This window comes from Podarcis bocagei (assembly GCF_964188305.1).
Source record: "Podarcis bocagei genome assembly, chromosome: 12".
Classification (NCBI taxonomy): Eukaryota; Metazoa; Chordata; class Lepidosauria; order Squamata; family Lacertidae; genus Podarcis; species Podarcis bocagei.
In genome coordinates, this window is record NC_138137.1 from 61,799,092 (window position 1) to 61,817,877 (window position 18,786).

The 18,786-nt window shown below is 53.4% G+C and overlaps 1 protein-coding gene across 2 annotated transcripts in view; it reads right to left on the reverse strand.

Annotated features, from left to right (window-relative positions):
* The window catches only part of AGAP3 (ArfGAP with GTPase domain, ankyrin repeat and PH domain 3), a 115,503-nt gene that overhangs the window by 75,717 nt on the left and 21,000 nt on the right, over positions 1-18,786 (reverse strand). The window contains exon 1 of one of the 2 annotated variants that reach the window (XM_081164190.1): positions 7,250-8,102. The exons of the other annotated variant lie outside the window; for it this stretch is intronic. Within the exon in view, the coding sequence (XP_081020316.1) occupies positions 7,250-8,087 (838 nt within the window). The 5' untranslated portion in view covers positions 8,088-8,102. Of the gene's footprint in view, positions 1-7,249; positions 8,103-18,786 lie in introns of those variants that run through there. 2 annotated transcript variants of the gene reach the window in all.

Sequence of the window (18,786 nt, forward strand, 5' to 3'; positions counted from 1 at the left end):
CAGGATTGTTGTGAGGATGAAATGGGACGGGAGAAGGAGGAACTGTGTGTGCTGCCTTCAGTTCCTTGGGAGGAAAAGTAGATTATAACCTTCTAAATGAATGAATGAAAACGTTAGGGCCCTTTGAACAGTAGCCAAATATACATCCTTCCCCGTCCCCCAGGCAGAATCTCAGAGCTGCCTGTTGCATTGCAATTCTGCCCTGAGACTGAGATGGAAAGGGGTGCACTGACTTCAGTCCAACAAACCCAATTCCTTGTTGTTTTCCTGGCTCCTTTGCTGCTCATGCCTCACTCTAGATAACTGCAATGAACTCAAGGAATTAACTTCCTACGGGTAGCAGCAAGAATATTACAGACAAAGGCTTGGAGGTTACACAGAAAACCCACAAAGGGGGGGGAATGAAAGAGGGCGGAGGAGAAATATGGGAATCGGCTTTCATGGCAAAATGGACATTTTTGCCTCCGCCGGTAAAAAATAATAATCAAAGAACGCAAAGAAGAGAAACATGTTCTCACAAGTGGTGACTATTAAGGTTTATTACAGCTCTGTGTGTTTCAAAAGGGCGCTTGCTCCTCCAGGAATGACCCAGAGATCATCAGAACTGCAAAAGTCAGCTACTGCTATATTAGAGAAGCACTACGCAACAGCATTTAAAATATCTGTGATTGAAAACAGCTACCCATCATTTGAGACCATTGTATCAAACGGAACGATGAAAACTGTCGGGACTACACAGACGCCGCCTGCAAAAGCCACAACTGTGAGACTGCAGCTTCTCTGTAGCAACCCCAAAGCCTCTCTGGCCACTTCAGAGAGTCTCCCTACAATCCAAATTTGCTTTGAGAGGCTCATTTATAACGGCACCCCATTTGGGTCGAAGATTAATCCCATACGGTTTGCTTGCTTGTTTTGAAACGATGCCCTTGGATGCTAGAGAGGGGTCAAGTTATGTGTGCTTTTTTCTGACGTGGCCCCAACCATTTGTCCCATTCTGTTTGAAATCCCGGCCTTCTGGCCTAAAGAGACACCTGGGGTGGGGCGCTCACCTTGCCATGCACCTGCCCTCACAGGTGGGAGAAGATGCACCACTTTGCCCAGGCTGGGGGGGGGAGGAGGGAGACACACTGGGCACCTGCACTGCGGCCTCAGATTTATTTTGCATCTGGATTCAGCCTTTTGAAACAGAGGAAGATGGAAAGGAATTGCTGAAACAACTAATAGAAGTGGAATACAAAAAGGGAGGTGTGAGGAGGTCGTGGAAATAAGTGAATGAAAGATAAGCTACTGAAATTGTTTGATGTGTTTTAAACTGTTTTTGTTTGGCTGTGTTAGTTTAATGTGTCAGTGTTATGTAGTGTTTTTGTATTGTATTGTATTGTATTGTATTGTTCTTTTTTTTGTAGTGTTGTGTTTTGTAGTGTTGTGTTTAAACAAATTCTCTGTGATATTTTATCTGCACAATTGGAATGAACTTCTGTAACCAAAATGCTTTTTCTGGGCAGCCTGAGCAGCAGCAGCGAACGACATTGTAGTGAATTACTGTATTGCTTGTCTTCATTCCCCCCCCCCCCGACCAGCCCTGCTCATATATGTGAAGAATATTCCTACATCATGAATGGTCAGCATTAAGAAAAATACGCTTGAATAGGCTATATCTGCAGAAGGTTCCTGGATCAAAGGACTTCTTTAAGTTTTGAAAAATCTTAACCCCGTTTTTAAAAATCTTAACCCTCTGAAGTAGCCAGATGTTTCACTGAGAATCAATCAGTCAGTCCGTCATTTGAAAAATAAAATTTTGGAGCAGTACGGCCTTGAAGGCTAACAAATTCATCATGGCACAACCAGCTTTTGTGGACGGCCATCAACCAGCATCAGGCGGCACAATCCTGGCTTGCAGGTTCCCATTAAGGTGCCTGGGGGGGGGGGCCTGCAAAAAGGGAGCTCCGAAGTAAAGGAAGTGCAGGACAGCCCAGGCAGGGACAGTGGAACGGAGGGAGCCGCCTGGCGCAGAGTCAGGCTGTGAGTCCATCTATGCAGCGCAGGACTGACGACCCCCGCCCCCCCACAGGCTTCGCTCAGGGGGACCCGGGCATTTCTGCCAGGAACACTAGCAAAACCTGAATTCTGTGGAATTGCAGTGGCAATGCAATAAAATGTAGCATGTTTTAAAGAAAAGGAGGGATAAAAACGCAATTAGAAATCACTCGTCATTGCAGTGGCTGCAACAAGCGTAATAGGCATTGGGTTGTCTGCCAGGACCCTCAGAAATCTTCAAGTGGGGGGGCATTTGGCACTCCAGGGTTTCAGGCAGGGGTTTGTGCCAGCCCTACGGCCCCCTCCTGCCCCCTTCCTTCTCTCCACAGAGCGCAGGTGTTGCCTGACATCCCTGCCCCCACCCAAAACACACAAGCTCCCTGTTTGGCCTCCTGCCCAGCTCCTTGGCTTGGCTTGCCATCCCTGGCGATGATGACCTCACCTCACCCACCGGCTGGTGCCCAGGCACGTCCCTCTGACGTCTACCTGCCCTTCCTGTGCCAAATCTCCTTCCCACTTGGCCCCTCCTGCCTCCACCCAGCATCTTCCCACCAGAGGCTCCCTCCAGACATCTCAGGAAGGCCACTGGACCTCAGGGCTACGGAGAATGCAGAGGACCCCATCCTCAGTCCCCAGCAGAATCTCCCGGTAGGGCCAGGAGAGACCCCAGGGCCTGAAACCAGGGCTAGAAACTCAGGTATATCTGTGAGGCGGCAAGTGGCTCCTGAAACCAGGCTGACAGTCGCCAAAATGGATTACCTAGTTGCCATTTGGGGGCCTGACAGCTCAAAAGTCATATTATTCAGTATGACATTTGGGTTCCTGAAATTTATTCTGCTTCTGCAGATAAAATGTAACAGATAGAATTCTACAGGATGGGGCCTTAGCGTGTGAAAACAGTCCCGATCCAAGGATCCCCAGGTGGCCGAGATGTCAGGCCCAATCCTGGCATCTTCACTTGGTCACAAGTGGCCAAAATCCAGGTGCAGAATGCGCCTGGCACCTGGCGAATTTCGAAGACTGCTCTTGGGTGCTACCTTGGGGTGCCGGGATGGGGGCAGATAGAGCCTGGGGCCTCCTCTCTGGGGCCATGACCCCAAGTGCCGTCCCTGACCCACTTCACCTCCCACCCCAATTCACTGGGCCTGTGCTTCATCAGAGGCAACGCTTCATCAGAGCCTCTTGACACCTCCCCGTATGGACCACCGCCATGACTAGTCTGCCCTTTATTGCATGCGGATCTGGCCAGGTCCCTGGGAAACCTCAGAGGATCAAACTCCCCCCCCCCCAACATTGAGAGCCAGGAAGTTCTCCCATGGGAGGTGAATGCCAAGTGAGAGGAAATATTTTCCTTGAAGCTTGAATTAGTTTTGCTCTGGGTTGTTTTATACAATGTTTTACTTGTGTTGTGAACAGCTTTGAGATTTGTTCTTTAAAATATAAAGTGGCATAGAAACGGAATTACAGTTGCACCTTGGTTTTCGAACAGAATGCGTTCCGGAAGTCCATCCGACTTCCAAAAATGTTCGACAACCAAGGCGCGACTTCCGATGGGTTCCAGGAGTGTCCTGCAGCCAATTGGAAGCCGCAGAAGTGGTGCCGGACGTTCAGCTTCTGAGACCAAGTTCGCAAACCGGATCACCTACTTCCGGGTTTGCGACATTTGAGTTCCAAGTTGTTCGTGAACTAAGCTGTTTGAAAACCAATGAACAACTGTAATAATAATAATGATAATAATGATGATGATGATGATGATAATGATAATAATGATAATAATAATAATAATGATAATAATGATAATGATAATGATGATAATGATAATAATAATAATGATAATAATGATAATGATAATGATAATAATAATAATACTTTGTTGGGAAAAGGCACCTAAACATTCCATGGTGGCGACTGTACCCAGGTTTAAGGTACCATGTGGGAATTAGACTGTGCACCTGAGTTTCTAGCACTGCTCATGACTCTTTCCCTTCTGTGCCCCCCATCGCCCCACCCCCCCAGAGAAGACCCCTCTACTCCCCCTTCCCCCCAGCAGCTCCTCTGCTTTAGCTTCTGCCCCAGCCAAGGACCTCATGTCTTGAAGGAGCCACTCGCAGCAAACCAGGGGGGAATGGGCAGCTCCCTTGTACAGTCAGAGCAGGGGCCCCTCCAGCTCCATACTGCCGGCACGGACTGGCAGCAGCGCTCAAGGATTTCAGGCAGAGAATCTCTCGCCCACCGCTGCCTGGAGGGGCAGTGGAGACAGAGGCATAGCTGTCAACTTTTCCCCTTTTTTTAAGGGAAATTTCCTTATTCCGAATAGGATTCCTTGCAAGAAAAGGGAAAAGTTGACAGCTATGGACAGAGGTCTTCTGCTTGCCCAGGCAGATGCACTGCCCACTGAGCCACGGATTAATAGCCAGGTGTTTCCCATGCAAAACAAGAGTCTGCAGTCCAAACGAAGTGTCCTCTACCTGAAGCTGCCTGGGGGGGGGGTCGAGGGGCCTGTCCTGTCCCCCCACCTGGCCCACTGCTGGGTTCTCTAACCACCCAGCCGTGCAGAAACCTGCAGCGGCTGCCTATGTGGCCAAGCTGTGGGGTGCAGGGCTGTGGCGGCTCAGAGGCCCAGAATCCTTTGTCCGCTGGCACCCACCTCTCTCCTCTAGGGTGTCAGCTGGGGAGGGGGTGGGGTGGGCAGCCGTGCACCAGGCGCTCTGCACATCTGGCCTTGAAGAGAGGAGGGAGAATGGCTCTTTCCAGAGGTTCCTGGTGCAATGATTCTGGGGGCCCCAAGGTGGCGGGTGGAGACTCCAACATCCACATTCCTGACCATCCCTAAACATCCTCCGCCTTCCTGCCTGCCCTTGGCTTCTGGTCTGGGACTGGTCTGTGAGCAGCCAGAGGGAAAGGATCACAGAGCTGGAAGGGACTCCTGAGGGCATCTAGCCCAACCCCTGCAATGCAGGAATCAGGGTGGATAAAAATCAATGATTTTTTTTAAATATAAAAATGGATTTTTAAAATTTAAATCAGATTTTTAAAATAAAATGCTTTTGGAGGAAACACCTTTCTAAAGATACTTTTCTGTTTAAGTTACATTATAGTCTAAAGCAGGCATAGGCAAACTCAGCCCTCCAGATGTTTTGGGACTACAACTTCCCTCATCCCTGACCACTGGCCCTGTTAGCTAGGGATGATGGGAGTTGTAGTCCCAAAACATCTGGAGGGATGAGTTTGCCTATGCCTGATCAAAAGGCTATTCATCAGGAAATAAGGATTTGTTTTAAGTTTTTCATTCAGTCTTTTTTATATATATAAAAATATTGTTTAACCACATCAGTTAACAAACATGGATACATAAGTTATAATGTTATTGTTTTAGTTAAATAAACTATTTAAATTGTTATTCAGGAAATGATTATTTTTCTTTTTCCAATAAACTACAGCAGAAACGTTGCCCAAATATAAAGAGTTAACTTATTAAACCTCACGATAATTCCATAATTATCTATGTATTTCTGATAGTATAACCAAATCAGTATTTTTTTATATAACTGTAATAACTACTCTGAAAATTTATTATTCCAAAAATGAAACCATCTGGTTGCAAATATTAAGATTATACCAGAAAGAATGAGTCTTTCTGTTAAAAAAAGAGAGAGAGATTTAAATCAAGTCCTACTGACTAGTTATTTAAATTGTGATTTAAATCGATTTGATTTCCATCAAAACCACCCTGGCAAGAATCACAGCTGAAGCATCCCTGACAAGCGCCCCTCCAAACTCTGCTAAAAAGCGTCCAGGCTGGGGTTGGGTGAGAAGAGAACATTTTTAAAGGGAGCCCCCTCCCACTGCAAACCATGCCACTTCCATGCCCCTCCCTTGCCAGCTTCCAGACAGACTCCAACTAAGCGCCGCCCCCCCCCCCCCGCAAGAGTTTGGCTGTCCAGTCTCCCTCCAGAACTGCATTGGCACCAAGGGCAAAAGTCCTGCTGGCACAGCCTCAAAATCTCTCCCCAGCCCAGCCAAGGGACGCTCCTTGGCCACAGTGGGACTTCGACCAACAGCTCTCGTGGGGTCTGCAGGTTGCCACTGGGTCTAAACCCCCCCCCCAGAAAAAGGGGCGGACTCCTGCCAGCTGCCCTCCAGCAAGCCCAGTCCCAATTAACAACCTAGCAATGCTAGTGGCCTACTCTGCAGGGTTGCTGGGTAGACAACCAGTCAAAACTGCAATCATAACAATTATTTCAGCATACTGTACGTGGGGCTAAAAAGTTACAAGCAAGAGTTTAGGCATAGACCACACAAGTGGGGCAGGAGGAAAACACACAGGAAGGAACACTCTATACTCAGCATTGCCAACCCAGACTGGCAGCACTGGTGGCGTTCCCAGCCCTGTGTGCAGCTGCCGGCGGGGACTGAGGCAGGAACGTTCTGCATGCGGAGCGGGTGTTCTGTCACTGAGCTACGATGCGCCAGAGCCAGTGGTGGAGCAGTGGTTAGGGTCATAGAATCACAGAAATGTAGAGTCAGAAGGGACCCCGAGGGTCATCCAGTCCAACCCCCTGCAAGGCAGGAATCTCAGCTCAAGCATTCATGACAGGTGTCCTGCCAAGCTCTGCTTAAAAACCTCCAAGGAAGGAGAAAAGGACCCTTGTCTAAAAGCTCTCACTGCCAGAAAGTTCCTCCTGTTCTCACACTGGCCAAGCAGAGGCCTCAAAGGGAAACCAGCAACCGGGATTCGAACTCAAGAGCAATGCTGTCCCCGCCTGGGATTCCAGCAACTGGGATTCAGGGGCACTGCCGCCTCTGACTGTGGAGGCAGAACAGAGCCATCCTGGCTGGTAGCTATTAAAAGCCGTCTCCTCCATGAATTCTTTTACAGCCATCCCTATCTCTTGTGGCAGGGAGTTCCACAGTTTAACTTTATTAAACTGACCAGCCAACCTCTGCTTCAATGGTCAGAGGAGGACCTGGGAGAGACCACGGTTCAAATCCACCCGCTCAGCCATGAAGTGGCCAGCCTACCTAGCAGGTCTGTTGTGGGGCGGAGGAGGAATACGCAGACCACCTCCAGCTGCATGGAGAAACGAGTGGGATACATATGCAACAAAGAAATCCATTAAACAGAATACCGTCCACCTCCCCAAAATCACAGCCTTGGTGCTGCTTCAGGGGCCTCCCCCCACTCCCCCCCCCGGCTTTTCTCCGTCCTTACCGGGCGCCCTCCCGCTGCTGCGGCGGCTCCCCACCGAGACGAGGACGGGCTCGGCCCCCGGGAGGCTCCAGAGGGCGCTGGCGGGGCTGGCGCGGGGGTCGAGGGGGCTGAAGGAGCGGCCCGCGCAGCGCTCTCGGCGCCGGAGGCGACCCGCCAGCAGCTTCCAGAGACTGCCTGCTCCTCCTCCTCCGCCGCCGTCGGGGCGCGCCCGGTCCCCGCGGGGCTGCGCGGCGTCGGGGTAGAGCAGGTCCCGCTTGCTGGGGAAGGTGTGCAGGGAGCTGGCGTCGCCCTCGCTGCGGGTGCGGAGGCGCGCGGGGCGCAGCAGGCCGGAGCCCGAGCGGTGCAGCTCGTGGCCGCGGCGCAGGCGGAAGCTGAAGCTCTTGCGCAGCGAGCTGAGGCCCTTGCGCGCCCCGTCGGCGCGGGCGCCGAACAGGTTCCAGCGCCGGCTGCCCCACAGCGAGCCGCCGCGCAGGAACCCCCCGGGCTCCGTCGGAGGCGCCTCCGCCGGCGGGAAGGCGGCGCTGGCCGGGCGCGGCGGCGGCGCCCCTTCGTCGTCGTGCCGTCGGGGCGAACGGAGGCGCAGGAAGTCCAGGAAGCCGCTGCGCGCTCGCGTCGGGGGCCGGGCGGCTCCGAGGGGCCCGACGCCCAGCCCGTTGCCCACCGAGCAGAGGCTCTTGGGGCGCTGTCGCTGGCGCTCGGCCGCCTTGAGGGCCGCCTGGACGGCGGGCACGCCTTGCAGGTCCAGCGACTCGCACACGCTGACGGCGCGGCGCGGGCAGGCGCGGGGGGTCCCCGGCGGGCGGCCCGCTTCACGCCAGCGCCAGCCCTCGGCAGCCATCCTCGACGGCGCGCCCTGGCCGGCTGCTGCCGGGCATCCCCGCGGGGCTCACGGCCGGGCCCCGACGGCCCCGCGCCCCATGCCGCCGCCGCGTCCGCGCTGGCCTGGCCCCGTCGCTGGCAGAGCCTCCTCTGGCTCGCGCATCGCAGCCCGCGCCAGGCAGCGACGTGCCCGGGCCTGGCCCCGACAGCGCCTCGCAAACTCTGGCGCGGATCCCGCCCTGCCCGGAGCGGAGGCCCGACGGCGCGCAGCTGGGAAGGCGGCCTCGCCCAAGACGGAGCGGGCCGGCAGCGGCGCGGCTCCCACGGCGGGGTAGCCGAGGAAGAGGGCGAGCCGTCGGGCCACCCAGCCCCGGGGCGAGGAGCTGCGCGGTGGGGCCGGCGGAAAGGCAAACCGGGCTCGGCCGTCTGAAAGGATGCGGGCGAGATCCACTCCAGGAAGGCTCGCTGTGGGGCCAGTTCTGGAGACTCCAAACCCGGCCCCCCGAGCTCGGGCCTCTGCCAGGAGGGACGGGCACCCATTAGCCCCCACCCCCAAACCCAGCCCCAGACCTTCCGAACCCCCGAGCCGTTTCTTTCCTAATGCAACAGCACCCTCTGCAGGACCGTCGAGGCCCAGCCCGGAGCCCGGCCAGCTCTGCGCAAAGATAAGGCCCCCCAGGTCAAGGAAAGGTTAATCCACGCAGCCCAGGGGCCTTTCCTCTGGCGAGGGGCTGTCAGTCACCTGGGACTGCACACAAAAGAGCCTCCTGCTCTGGAGGGCAGGACTCGAACCCATGGCTTCAAGTTACAAGCACTGAGATTCCGACTAAACACCAGGAAGACCTTTCTGACAATAAGAGAGCTGTCGGGCAGTGGAACAGTCTCCTTTGGGAGGTGGTGGACTCTCCTTCCTTGGAGGTATTTAAGCAGAGGTCCCTGGGGTCCCTTCCAAGTCTACAGTTCTGTGATTCTATGAAAGCAGGGGGCTCTGCCACTAAGCGTCGCTTCTGCCAACAGCCAGTGCATGGAAGCTTCTGGGTGGAAGAGGTGAAGGAGGATGGACAGCTGTCTCTGCCTCCTCTGAGGAGCAGCATCTTTGGCTCAGGTGCGTTTGTCTGGGGCAGCTCCCACCAGAAGAACCCCTTGCACACGAGTAATGCCACAGCTGTTACAGGTACCACATAATCTTTTTGCGTGTTCTTGGCACCTACACTTTGGAACTCCCTGCCTATTGATAGCAAGCAGGTGCCTTTACTGAAATCTTTCTGGCACCTGCTAAAAACATTTGTATTTGGATAAACCTTCCAGTTGCTTACGAAGCTAATGTGAGCTTTACTGGGGGGTTTTGTCTGTTGTTATTTTAACACTTTGAAAGTTTTAAATTGTTGCTAATTTTTCCTATGGCTAATTCTGTTTTATTTATGGAGATTGGGGTTGATTTGTTCTTCCCAGCAACTGGAGTATAAAATTTAGGAAATAAAATAACCCCAGGCAGAAGCTCACAGCCTCCCTGTATACTGACAGCCACAGATCCGCCTGCCAGGCTGCCTTGGCACACGCTGGGCATTGGTGGCCAAGCCGAGGTTTGCAGAAGGTGGCACATGCCATTTCCTACCCACCGGAAGCTGCCACGTAGAGCTGGCTTGTTGGATCCCAGACCAACGTCCACACAGAGCGGCGCAAGTTCCTCCCCTTGAACTCTGCCACTTGCCCGAGGGGCCTCTTTGCATGTGAAAGTCCAGTTTGCCTTTGGCCGGGAGAGGCGGCCTCTGAAGATGCACGGAGGCACAGCGACCCATCCAGGTTCGGGAATAGTGGGTCACTCCTGGAGCCCCTTCACAGAGACTCAGCCCACTGGAGTGACTCTGATTCTCAAGACTTACTTGGCATATGTACAGTGGTACCTTGGGTTACAAACTTAATTCGTTCTGGAGGTCCGTTCTTAACCTGAAACTGTTTTTAACCTGAGGTACGCTCCCATTGCTTGGTCCCTGCTCCTGCCAACCTAGCAGTTCGAAAGCACATCAAAGCGCAAGTAGATAAATAGGTACCACTCCGGCGGGAAGGTAAACGGCTGCTCTGGTTCGCCAGAAGTGGCTTAGTCATGCTGGCCACATGACCTGGAAGCTGTATGCCGGCTCCCTCGGCCAATAAAGCGAGATGAGCGCCGCAACCCCAGAGTCGGCCACGACTGGACCTAATGGTCAGGGATCCCTTTACCTTTACCACTTTAGCTAATGGGGCCTCCCACTGCCACCGCGCCGCTGCTGCACGATTTCTGTTCTCATCCTGAAGCAAAGTTCTTAACCCGAGGTCCTATTTCTGGGTTAGGGGAGTCTGTAACCTGAAGCGTCTGTAACCTGATGTACCACTGTACAAGATTCCAGGAAGGTTCAATACAAAACATCCCATAAAAATACCCTGCATCTGACACTCAAGTTAGTGCCATCTAGCATTCACAAACCTCACTGCAGGTTGCAGAAACTTGGCTACTACCTCCATCCTGAGTAAACATAAGGAAGGCCACCTTGCATTTGTCCAAATTCCACTCCCTAATAGCAACCAAGTGATGAATAAACATAGATCGTACTGTCAGATACCAGGGTCAGTGCAAAAGACTGATTCCATTTGTCTCTGTCCAGAGAGGCACATTCTTCCTGCCAGTGCTGTTTTCTGGAATCTCCCCTGCAGCGCTGCGGAGGGCAAGCCATTCAGTCTTGCCGGCATCTTGGCCCTGCATCCATTTGGGTTGGTCCAAGGGGAGAGAAAAGTCGGCCCTGGCTTCTCACAATCCCCAGACTTGTCCAGGTGTTCTTCCCAATTTGGCTGCCAAGTTATTGGACTCTGTTGTTTTAACAATCTGCATTGGATTATCTCAAACATGGAATTTTCAGACAAGCTGCACAAGCTGTCTGGTGAGATTCCTCTCTCATTTTATTCCCACTTAACCATCCCGATGGTTGGTATTCAGCTAACTTGTCTGTAACCAGGCTGTTATGTTCAGCCCAGTAATGCAGCCGCAGCCTAAAAGTCTTTGGCTTGTTTCATGGCACAGGGCAGTGCGGGGGACACCATTTGGTACATCAAAAATTGATTGAAGGATAATAAAACCTGTCTGAAGGCAGCAAAGTCCACAGAGCAGCTTTGCAGCCGCAGGGGCCTTGCAAGATCTCTTAAGAAGCTGAGGAATCTGCCCCTGTTGCTCTGCTCCAAATCTTGCTCCTGGCTGTCTCCCCGTAGAAAGCCCCCCCCCAACACAGAGGCCCTGCTGTCTGACCAGCCTGCAGTGGGGTAGCTCAGTCAGTACAGCCTGAGACGCTTCATCTCCTTACCTCTCTCACCCTGACCTGGCCACTGTGATCCAAGTGACGGTCACCTCCAGATTGGATTATTGCAACTCGCTCTACATGTTACAATACCCTTGAGACTGACCCAGAAACTCCAGCGGGTGCAGAATGCCGCAGTGAGACTCCTTACGGGGTCCTTGCCGCAGGATCACATTCACCCAGTGCTCTACCAGCTGCACTGGCTCCCGGTGGAGTACAGGATCAGGTTCAAGGTGCTGGTTTTGACCTTTAAAGCCCTACACGGCCTAGGACCCTCGTACCTACGGGACCGCCTCTCCCGGTATGCCCCACAGAGAAACTTATGGTCTTCAAACAAAAACATCTTGGAGGTCCCAGGCCACAGGGGGTTAGGCTGGCCTCAACCAGAGCCAGGGCTTTTTCGGCTGTGGCTCCAATCTGGTGGAACACTCTGTCACAAGAGCCTAGGACCCTGCAGGACCTGACATCTTTCCTGCAAGGCAGAGCTGTTCCACCAGGCCTTTGGCCAAGGCACAGCCTGACCCCTTCCTTTGGTCATCCTCACAGAACTCTATCCCAATGGTTGCCATTAATTTGATTCTGAATTTATTTTGGAATGTATTTCAATTAATTGATTGTGATTTTATGTAAACTGTGTTATTTTTACTGTTGTTATCCGCTCTGAGCCCGGCTTTGGCTGGGGAGGGTGGGATATAAATTAAAATTATTATTATTATTATTTATTATCTGAGGGTCACGGGTTCGTGGGCAAAAGATTCCTGCATTGCAGGGCTGGACCAGCCGATCCTCCCGGTCTCTTCCAACCCGTACCATTCTATGATGGCCACTGGAGGGCAGCTGAGGCCACTTGGCGGAAGGATCTGAGCTTTCCTTTGCCTTCTGGTTTCTGTGCCAGAGTTCAGCAGGTCAGCAGAGATCTCTGGGGCCCCAATCCGCCTCCCCCCTTGCAACAAAGCCTGCCTCATCAAGGGCATCAATCATCTGCGTGTGACACAGAAGTCAGGGCCGCCACACAGCCAGTTTCTTAGCTGGGAGGTGCCACACAGGAGTCCCTCTCAGAAAACCATCCCTGCTCAGAGGCACCTGCTGGCCCTTCAGCTCTGCCCTCCTGGGGGGAAGGGAGTGAGAAGGGTCCCCCCCAAGCCCCTGGGCTCATGGGGCAAGAGCTGCCTCAAGGAGCCCCCTTGACTCACTTAGCTGACCAGAGCCCCCTCTCCTCCTGGGAAAGGCTTCTGAGTCGCGGGGGGCCGCATCTTGTGGCAGAGAGTCCCACAAGCTGCAGACCCCGGCTGCTGTCTTCTGCAGTCTCCCCTGCTGCCACTGCGCAAAGCCCCATCAAGGCCTTTCAGTGTCGGCACCTGGATGGCGCATTTATTTGTAAAAAGACTTGTAGGCCTCTGTGTCACAGACAAATGATCAAAGCAGGTTGCAGCAGTAAAGCCAGACAAAAGAAGTTAGCAAGAAGGCATCAGTTCACCAGGGATTAACCCTGAGATTAAGGGTCTTCTCTACCAGCTGAGCTACCTCTGTTTCCCTCACTCTCCCACTTGCTTTGGGGGCATCCTGGGGGGGGGGGTCCTCCCCATGTCCTGACTGAGGAGACGCTTTGAGAGGGGGAAGAGGAGCAAGAGGGGTTTCTCTTAGGGCTCCAGCCAGGAGACCAAGAGAAAGGCAAATTGGGAGTTGTAGAATCACAGAATAGAATCACAGAATTGCCAAATAATAAATGCTTTTGAATTCTGGTGCTGGAGGAGACTCTTGAGGGTCCCATGGACTGCAAGAAGATCAAACCTCTCCATTCTGAAGGAAATCAGCCCTGAGTGCTCACTGGAAGGACAGATCCTGAAGCTGAGGCTCCAGTACTTTGGCCACCTCATGAGAAGAGAAGACTCCCTGGAGAAGACCCTGATGTTGGGAAAGATGGAGGGCACAAGGAGAAGGGGACGACAGAGGACGAGATGGTGGGACAGTGTTCTTGAAGCTACCAGCATGAGTTTGACCAAACTGTGGGAGGCAGTGGAAGACAGGAGGGTCTGGCGTGCTCAGGTCCAGGGGGTCACGAAGAGGCGGACACGACTAAACGACTAAACAACAACAACAGAATGGAGCCTGGGGAGGGACCCCGAGGGTCATCCAGCCCAACCCCTGCAAGGCAGGACTCCCAACTAGAGTACCCATGACAGGCGGGCCCCCCCCCGACCCCTGCTTCAAAGCCTCTGGTGAAGGTCTTTCGCGTGGGATGCACGTTCTACTCAAGAGTAGACCCATTGGGTGTTCTCAACTGCTTGCCCCCGGCTGATAGTAGCAACGGGACTGAGATGGGTCTTCATTTCAACGGGTCGCCTCTGAGCAGAACTGACTCGGCGCCGGGAAGCATTGGGGGGGGGGAGATCTGAGGACAGGGGGTCCAAGACCCCTCCCCCATCACAGGCGAGGGAAGGCGAGGGTGCCCCCCCCCCGTGCCAGGCTGCTGGCGCCTGGAGAAACGTCCGGGGGATTTGGGGAGGGGGGTGAGTGACGCCCGCCTGTCCGGACGTCAGTCGTGGATCCGGAGGGGCTGCGCAGTTGGGCTCGCGCGTCATTCGCGGACGGGGGGGGGGGGACAGGAAAGAGCTCCGCCCCCGCACGCCCCTCCCCCTTCCAAGCCGCTCCGTCCGCCTCCCCCCCCCCCGCTGCATCTCTCCCCCCAAACCCATCTCTCCGTCCTCGCAATGCAGAAAACCCGCCTGCGGAAGAACCGCCCTGCGAGCTCTGCTCATAGTGAACGGATCCCGGCGCCGCCGCCGCCGCCGCCGAGTGAGGAGGGCTCCCCAGAGGGCATCTAGCCAGGAATCGCAGCGCAGAACCTCCTCTTCCAGGTCTGCCCTTCTGCCAGCTGCAATGGGGTCGTTGTGCTGTGCACCCAAGGGTGGGTGGGTCGGGCACCCATCCAGACATCACCCATCACCCTTCTGGTCACTGCTGAAGCCCTCACTTATCCCCCCCCCGCCTCTGCTCCAGCCCTTCATTAATTGCACTCCTCCTGCAAATGACTTCACGATCCCACCCCACCCACGTCACCAGATGATGATGATGATGATGATTATTATTATTATTCCTCTGCCTTTTTCTCTGACAGTTACTCAAGGCAGCTTACAGATAAAATAAGAACAGCTAAAGACATGGGGGGGATGAATAAAAACAAATAAACATTGGTAGAATTAAAACTATCTGTATAATAAGAATAGCACGGCACCAGCCCTGTCCCCCTCCCTTCAGGAAAAAGAAAAAGTGATGGAAATATCTTGAGAGGCAGGACTGAGACTTGGAGTTGCTTTGACGTTCAGGCTGTGGGAAGTCGCAAAATTAGAATTAAATTCAGAATACAATTGGATTTGTTTTTATTTTAGTTTTTTTATTTTTACTGGATTATGATTTGATATGCTAGTTGGATGTTTTTATTGGAAAATTAATAAGCGCTCTAACAAAAGAAAAAGAAAAAGTGGCCTGCTTTGCAGGGCTGGCGTAAGCCGCCCTCTCTCAGCCCCCTGCCAGATGGGCCAGCGCATCTGCATTGCCATCAAAGGTGCATTTTAAATGTTTACAGACTTTGAAGACGTTTTTGTTTTGGAGTATGAAGTAGGACCCGGGTCTGCGCCAAAATGCTGGATCCCAGAGCGGAATCTCTGCAAGGCAGGAAGCAGAAAGACCAGCCGAAAAGGCTTGAGGAATGAGTGTTTTGCTCTGGCTTTCTCCGTGTCTATTGGCTGGATCCCTCTTCCCAGATGCCAGTCATTGCTATGACTCCTCTCACTGGCTGGAAATGCCAGAGAGGCGGGAGTAGCTGAGTTTCCCCGCAGAACCGAGGAGGATAAAGGAGGTTGTGGCTCAGGAAGGAAGAAAGAGCCACATTCCAGGCGCAGACCCACGTGGTGAGGAGGAAAACGTTGCGGAGAACACTTTGCACCGACAGCCCCGCATTTGTTCCCAGTTAATGACAGGGATAGGTGTAAATCTGCCCATCTGAGTTTGCGGGTCCAGCGCATGCCATCGCGTGATGCCTTCACTTCCGAGCGGCCGGTCACACACGTGTGAATGTCTGCAGACATGCGCCGAAACATGCGCGCTCTGGCATGCAAGGCCGTTGCCGGGAGTCCTGCCTCCTCCCTGGCCTGATCTGGCAACCGACATGTGATTATTGATTATCAAGAAGCTCGTTTCTCCGAGCTCTTATGCACGGGGTGCAGATGTGGAAATAAAGGGCTTTCGAGCGTTTATTCCACCATTTCAGACAGAAGTGTTAAATCTCACAGAGGTGCCTGGAAAAGAGGAAACAGGTGGCCCACAAAGAGTCCCCCCCCCCATTTGCCTAGTAGAGCATCCAATGCGTCACTGGCAATGCATTAGAACAGATCAGAAAAAGACCTTCTTCACGCAGGGCAGAGTCAGACGGTGGAACTCCCTGCCACTGGAAGAAGCGATGGCTTCAACCAACCTGGTTGGCTTTAGAAGAGGGTTATACAAATTCCTGGGGGAGGAGAGGGCTAGGGGTGGCAACTGACCACAAGGGCTCTCTGCTCTGCCTCCACAGAGTCTGCCATGCTTCTGAATCCCAGAACTTAGACGCCACAGGAGGGGAGAAAGAGGTCTTTGCACTCAAATCCCATTACAGGCCAGGAGAGGAGTTCATCTCTGTCTCCTAAAGGCAACTTCAGAACAAATCCTGCTTGCAGGTTCCCCGTAATGGGCATCTGGTTGGCGACTGTAAGAACTAGAGGGTGTTGGACTAGACGAGTCCTTGGCCTCATCCAGCAGGCTCATCTTACAGAATCAGAGTTGGAAGGGTCCCTGAGGGTCATCTAGCCCAACCCCCTGCAATACGGGAATCTTTTTGCTCAACTTGGGATTCGAACCCATGACTCTGAGATCAAGAGTCTCTATGGACGGAGTTATCTGCTATGTCTTCAAAAGCATCTTAAAAAGCAGAGACATCACCTTGCCAACAAAGGTCCATATGATTAAAGCTATGGTGTTCCCAGTAGTGATGTATGGAAGTGAGAGCAGGACCATCAAGAAGGCTGATCGCCGAAGAATGGATGCTTTTGAATTATGGTGCTGGAGGAGACTCTTGAGAGTCCCATGGACTGCAAGAAGATCAAACCTCTCCATTCTGAAGGAAATCAGCCCTGAGGGCTCACTGGAAGGACAGATCCTGAAGCTGAGGCTCCAAGACTTTGGCCACCTCATGAGAAGAGAAGACTCCCTGGAAAAGACCCTGATGTTGGGAAAGATGGAGGGCACAAGGAGAAGGGGACGACAGAGGACGAGATGGTGGGACAGTGTTCTTGAAGCTACCAGCATGAGTTTGATCAAACTGCGGGAGGCAGTGGAGGACAGAAGTGCCTGGCGTGCTCTGGTCCATGGGGTCACGAAGAGTCGGACACGACTAAACAACAACATCTGCTATGTTCTTATGAAAACCACAGGAGGGGAGAAGACTTGTACCCATTTGGGGGTTTCCCTTGGGGCAACTTACTGGCTGTTGTGGGAACAGGGGGCTGGGTTGGGCGGGCCCTATCCACCAGGTACTTATGAAGGTCTACATCATTGCACGGTCACAAGCAAGAGCTCCTCTCTCAGCCTCCTCGGTGGGGATGGTGGCAATGGGACAACCCTCAGTTGCGAACCAGGGAGGCTGCTCCACACGACCCAGACCCCTTTCCCCGGGGCTGTCAAGATGTGGTGCAAGGCCTTTCCAGAATGGGAGGGCTCTCTGTTTCCCGGGAGCAAGCAAGCAAGCAAAGTGGGGGGGGGTCGTTGAACAGGGCTGGCATAAGAGACAAAAGGGGCTGGGATACGTGGGCGAGTCTGTGACCTATTTGAGGCTTCCCCCCTCCTCCCCGCTTGCAGAGACTGCTCAGACACCTGACTCAGCCTGCAAAAGTGTGCTGGGGGCGTTATTTGTAAATATCTCCCCCCCCCCTTTTGCTTGGGCTGCTGAGTCACCTCATCTGGGTCACCCAGCTCAGCCAGCTGTGGCTTGTCGGGGGGGGGCCCAAGCCCACAGCTGGGCCATCAAGTCAGAACCCCGTTTGATGGGTGGGCAAAGAGAGGAGGACTCTGTGAGGAAGGCTGGGGAGGAGTCCAGGGAGAGGGGGGTTTCACCTGGAGATACAAGCACGGGGGGGGGGCAGATGAGGGGGAAGGCTTGCGGAGCACTTGGCACCCAGGTTTGCCTTCCTCCCTGTAGGCAGACGGAAAGATATTTGCAGAGGTGGCGAAGGGGCTGGCAGGGGCACCCCAGTCCTTTCAACAAGAGAGGGATTTAGCCTGGCTCCTGGGGGCCCAGAGCCACGTCCCAGGGGCAGGAAGGAGCAGGAGAGTGGAAGCAGCGAGCAGATAATTGCAAGAAAAGGCAGAACAACGTGCTAAGTCTCTGTTCTTAGTTCTTCCTTATGTCCCCCCCCCCTTCTGAGTCTGGGATGGCCTTGAAATGAAGGTAACCAAATTCAGACAGGTGACAAGTGACCCCTGAGGTCCACAGGGCTTGCTGGGCTGCACCTCCTCTAGACTACTGCAAGGCGCTGGCTCTGCTGCAGAACTCTGGGGAACTGCAGTTGGCGCAAAAGGACACACAGGAAAAATAGTTGCCCATGGGGGGGTGCTATGCCAGTTTAGACATGAACACGCTGTGTTCCTGGCCCCTTCCCAGAGAGGCTTCTGCATTCCCTTTCTGTCCCCCGTTTGCCCAAGAAATTGGCAGAGTCCATTTCCGGCGCCATTCCACTTCCACAGGACCGCCTCTCCTGGTCTGCCCCACGGAGGACCTTAAGGTCCCCAAATGACAACACTTTGGAGGTCCCAGGTCACAAGGTGGTTAGATTGGTCTCAACTAGGGCCAGGGCCTTTTCAGTACTGGCCCCGACTTGGTGGAACGCTCTGTCCCAAGAGACTAGGGCCCTGCGGGACTTGACATCTTTCTGCAGGGCCTGCAAGACAGAGCTGTTCCGCCTGGCCTTCGGTTCGGACCCAGTCTGACCCTTCTGTTTCCCTCCCCTTATGGTCTTGATCTATGGGGCACTTTTAAAATGAGGCTGCATTTTAAATTGCATTTTAACCTGTATTTTAAATTGGTGGTTTTTTCCCTATTATGTTTTTATTTTAATTTTACTGATGTTAGCCGCCTTGAGCCCAGCTCTGGCTTGGGAGGGCAGGGTATACTGTATTTTTCGCTCTATAAGACACACTTTTTTCCTCCTAAAAAGTAAGGGGAAATGTCTGTGCATCTTATGGAGCGAATGCGTGGTCCCTGGAGCCGAATTGCTCAGGGGAGAAAAGCAGATTGTGCTTTTTTTTTTTTTTTAAGAAAGAGGGAAGGGGGTGTTGAAACAAAGCGGCTGAGCAGCTGATCAG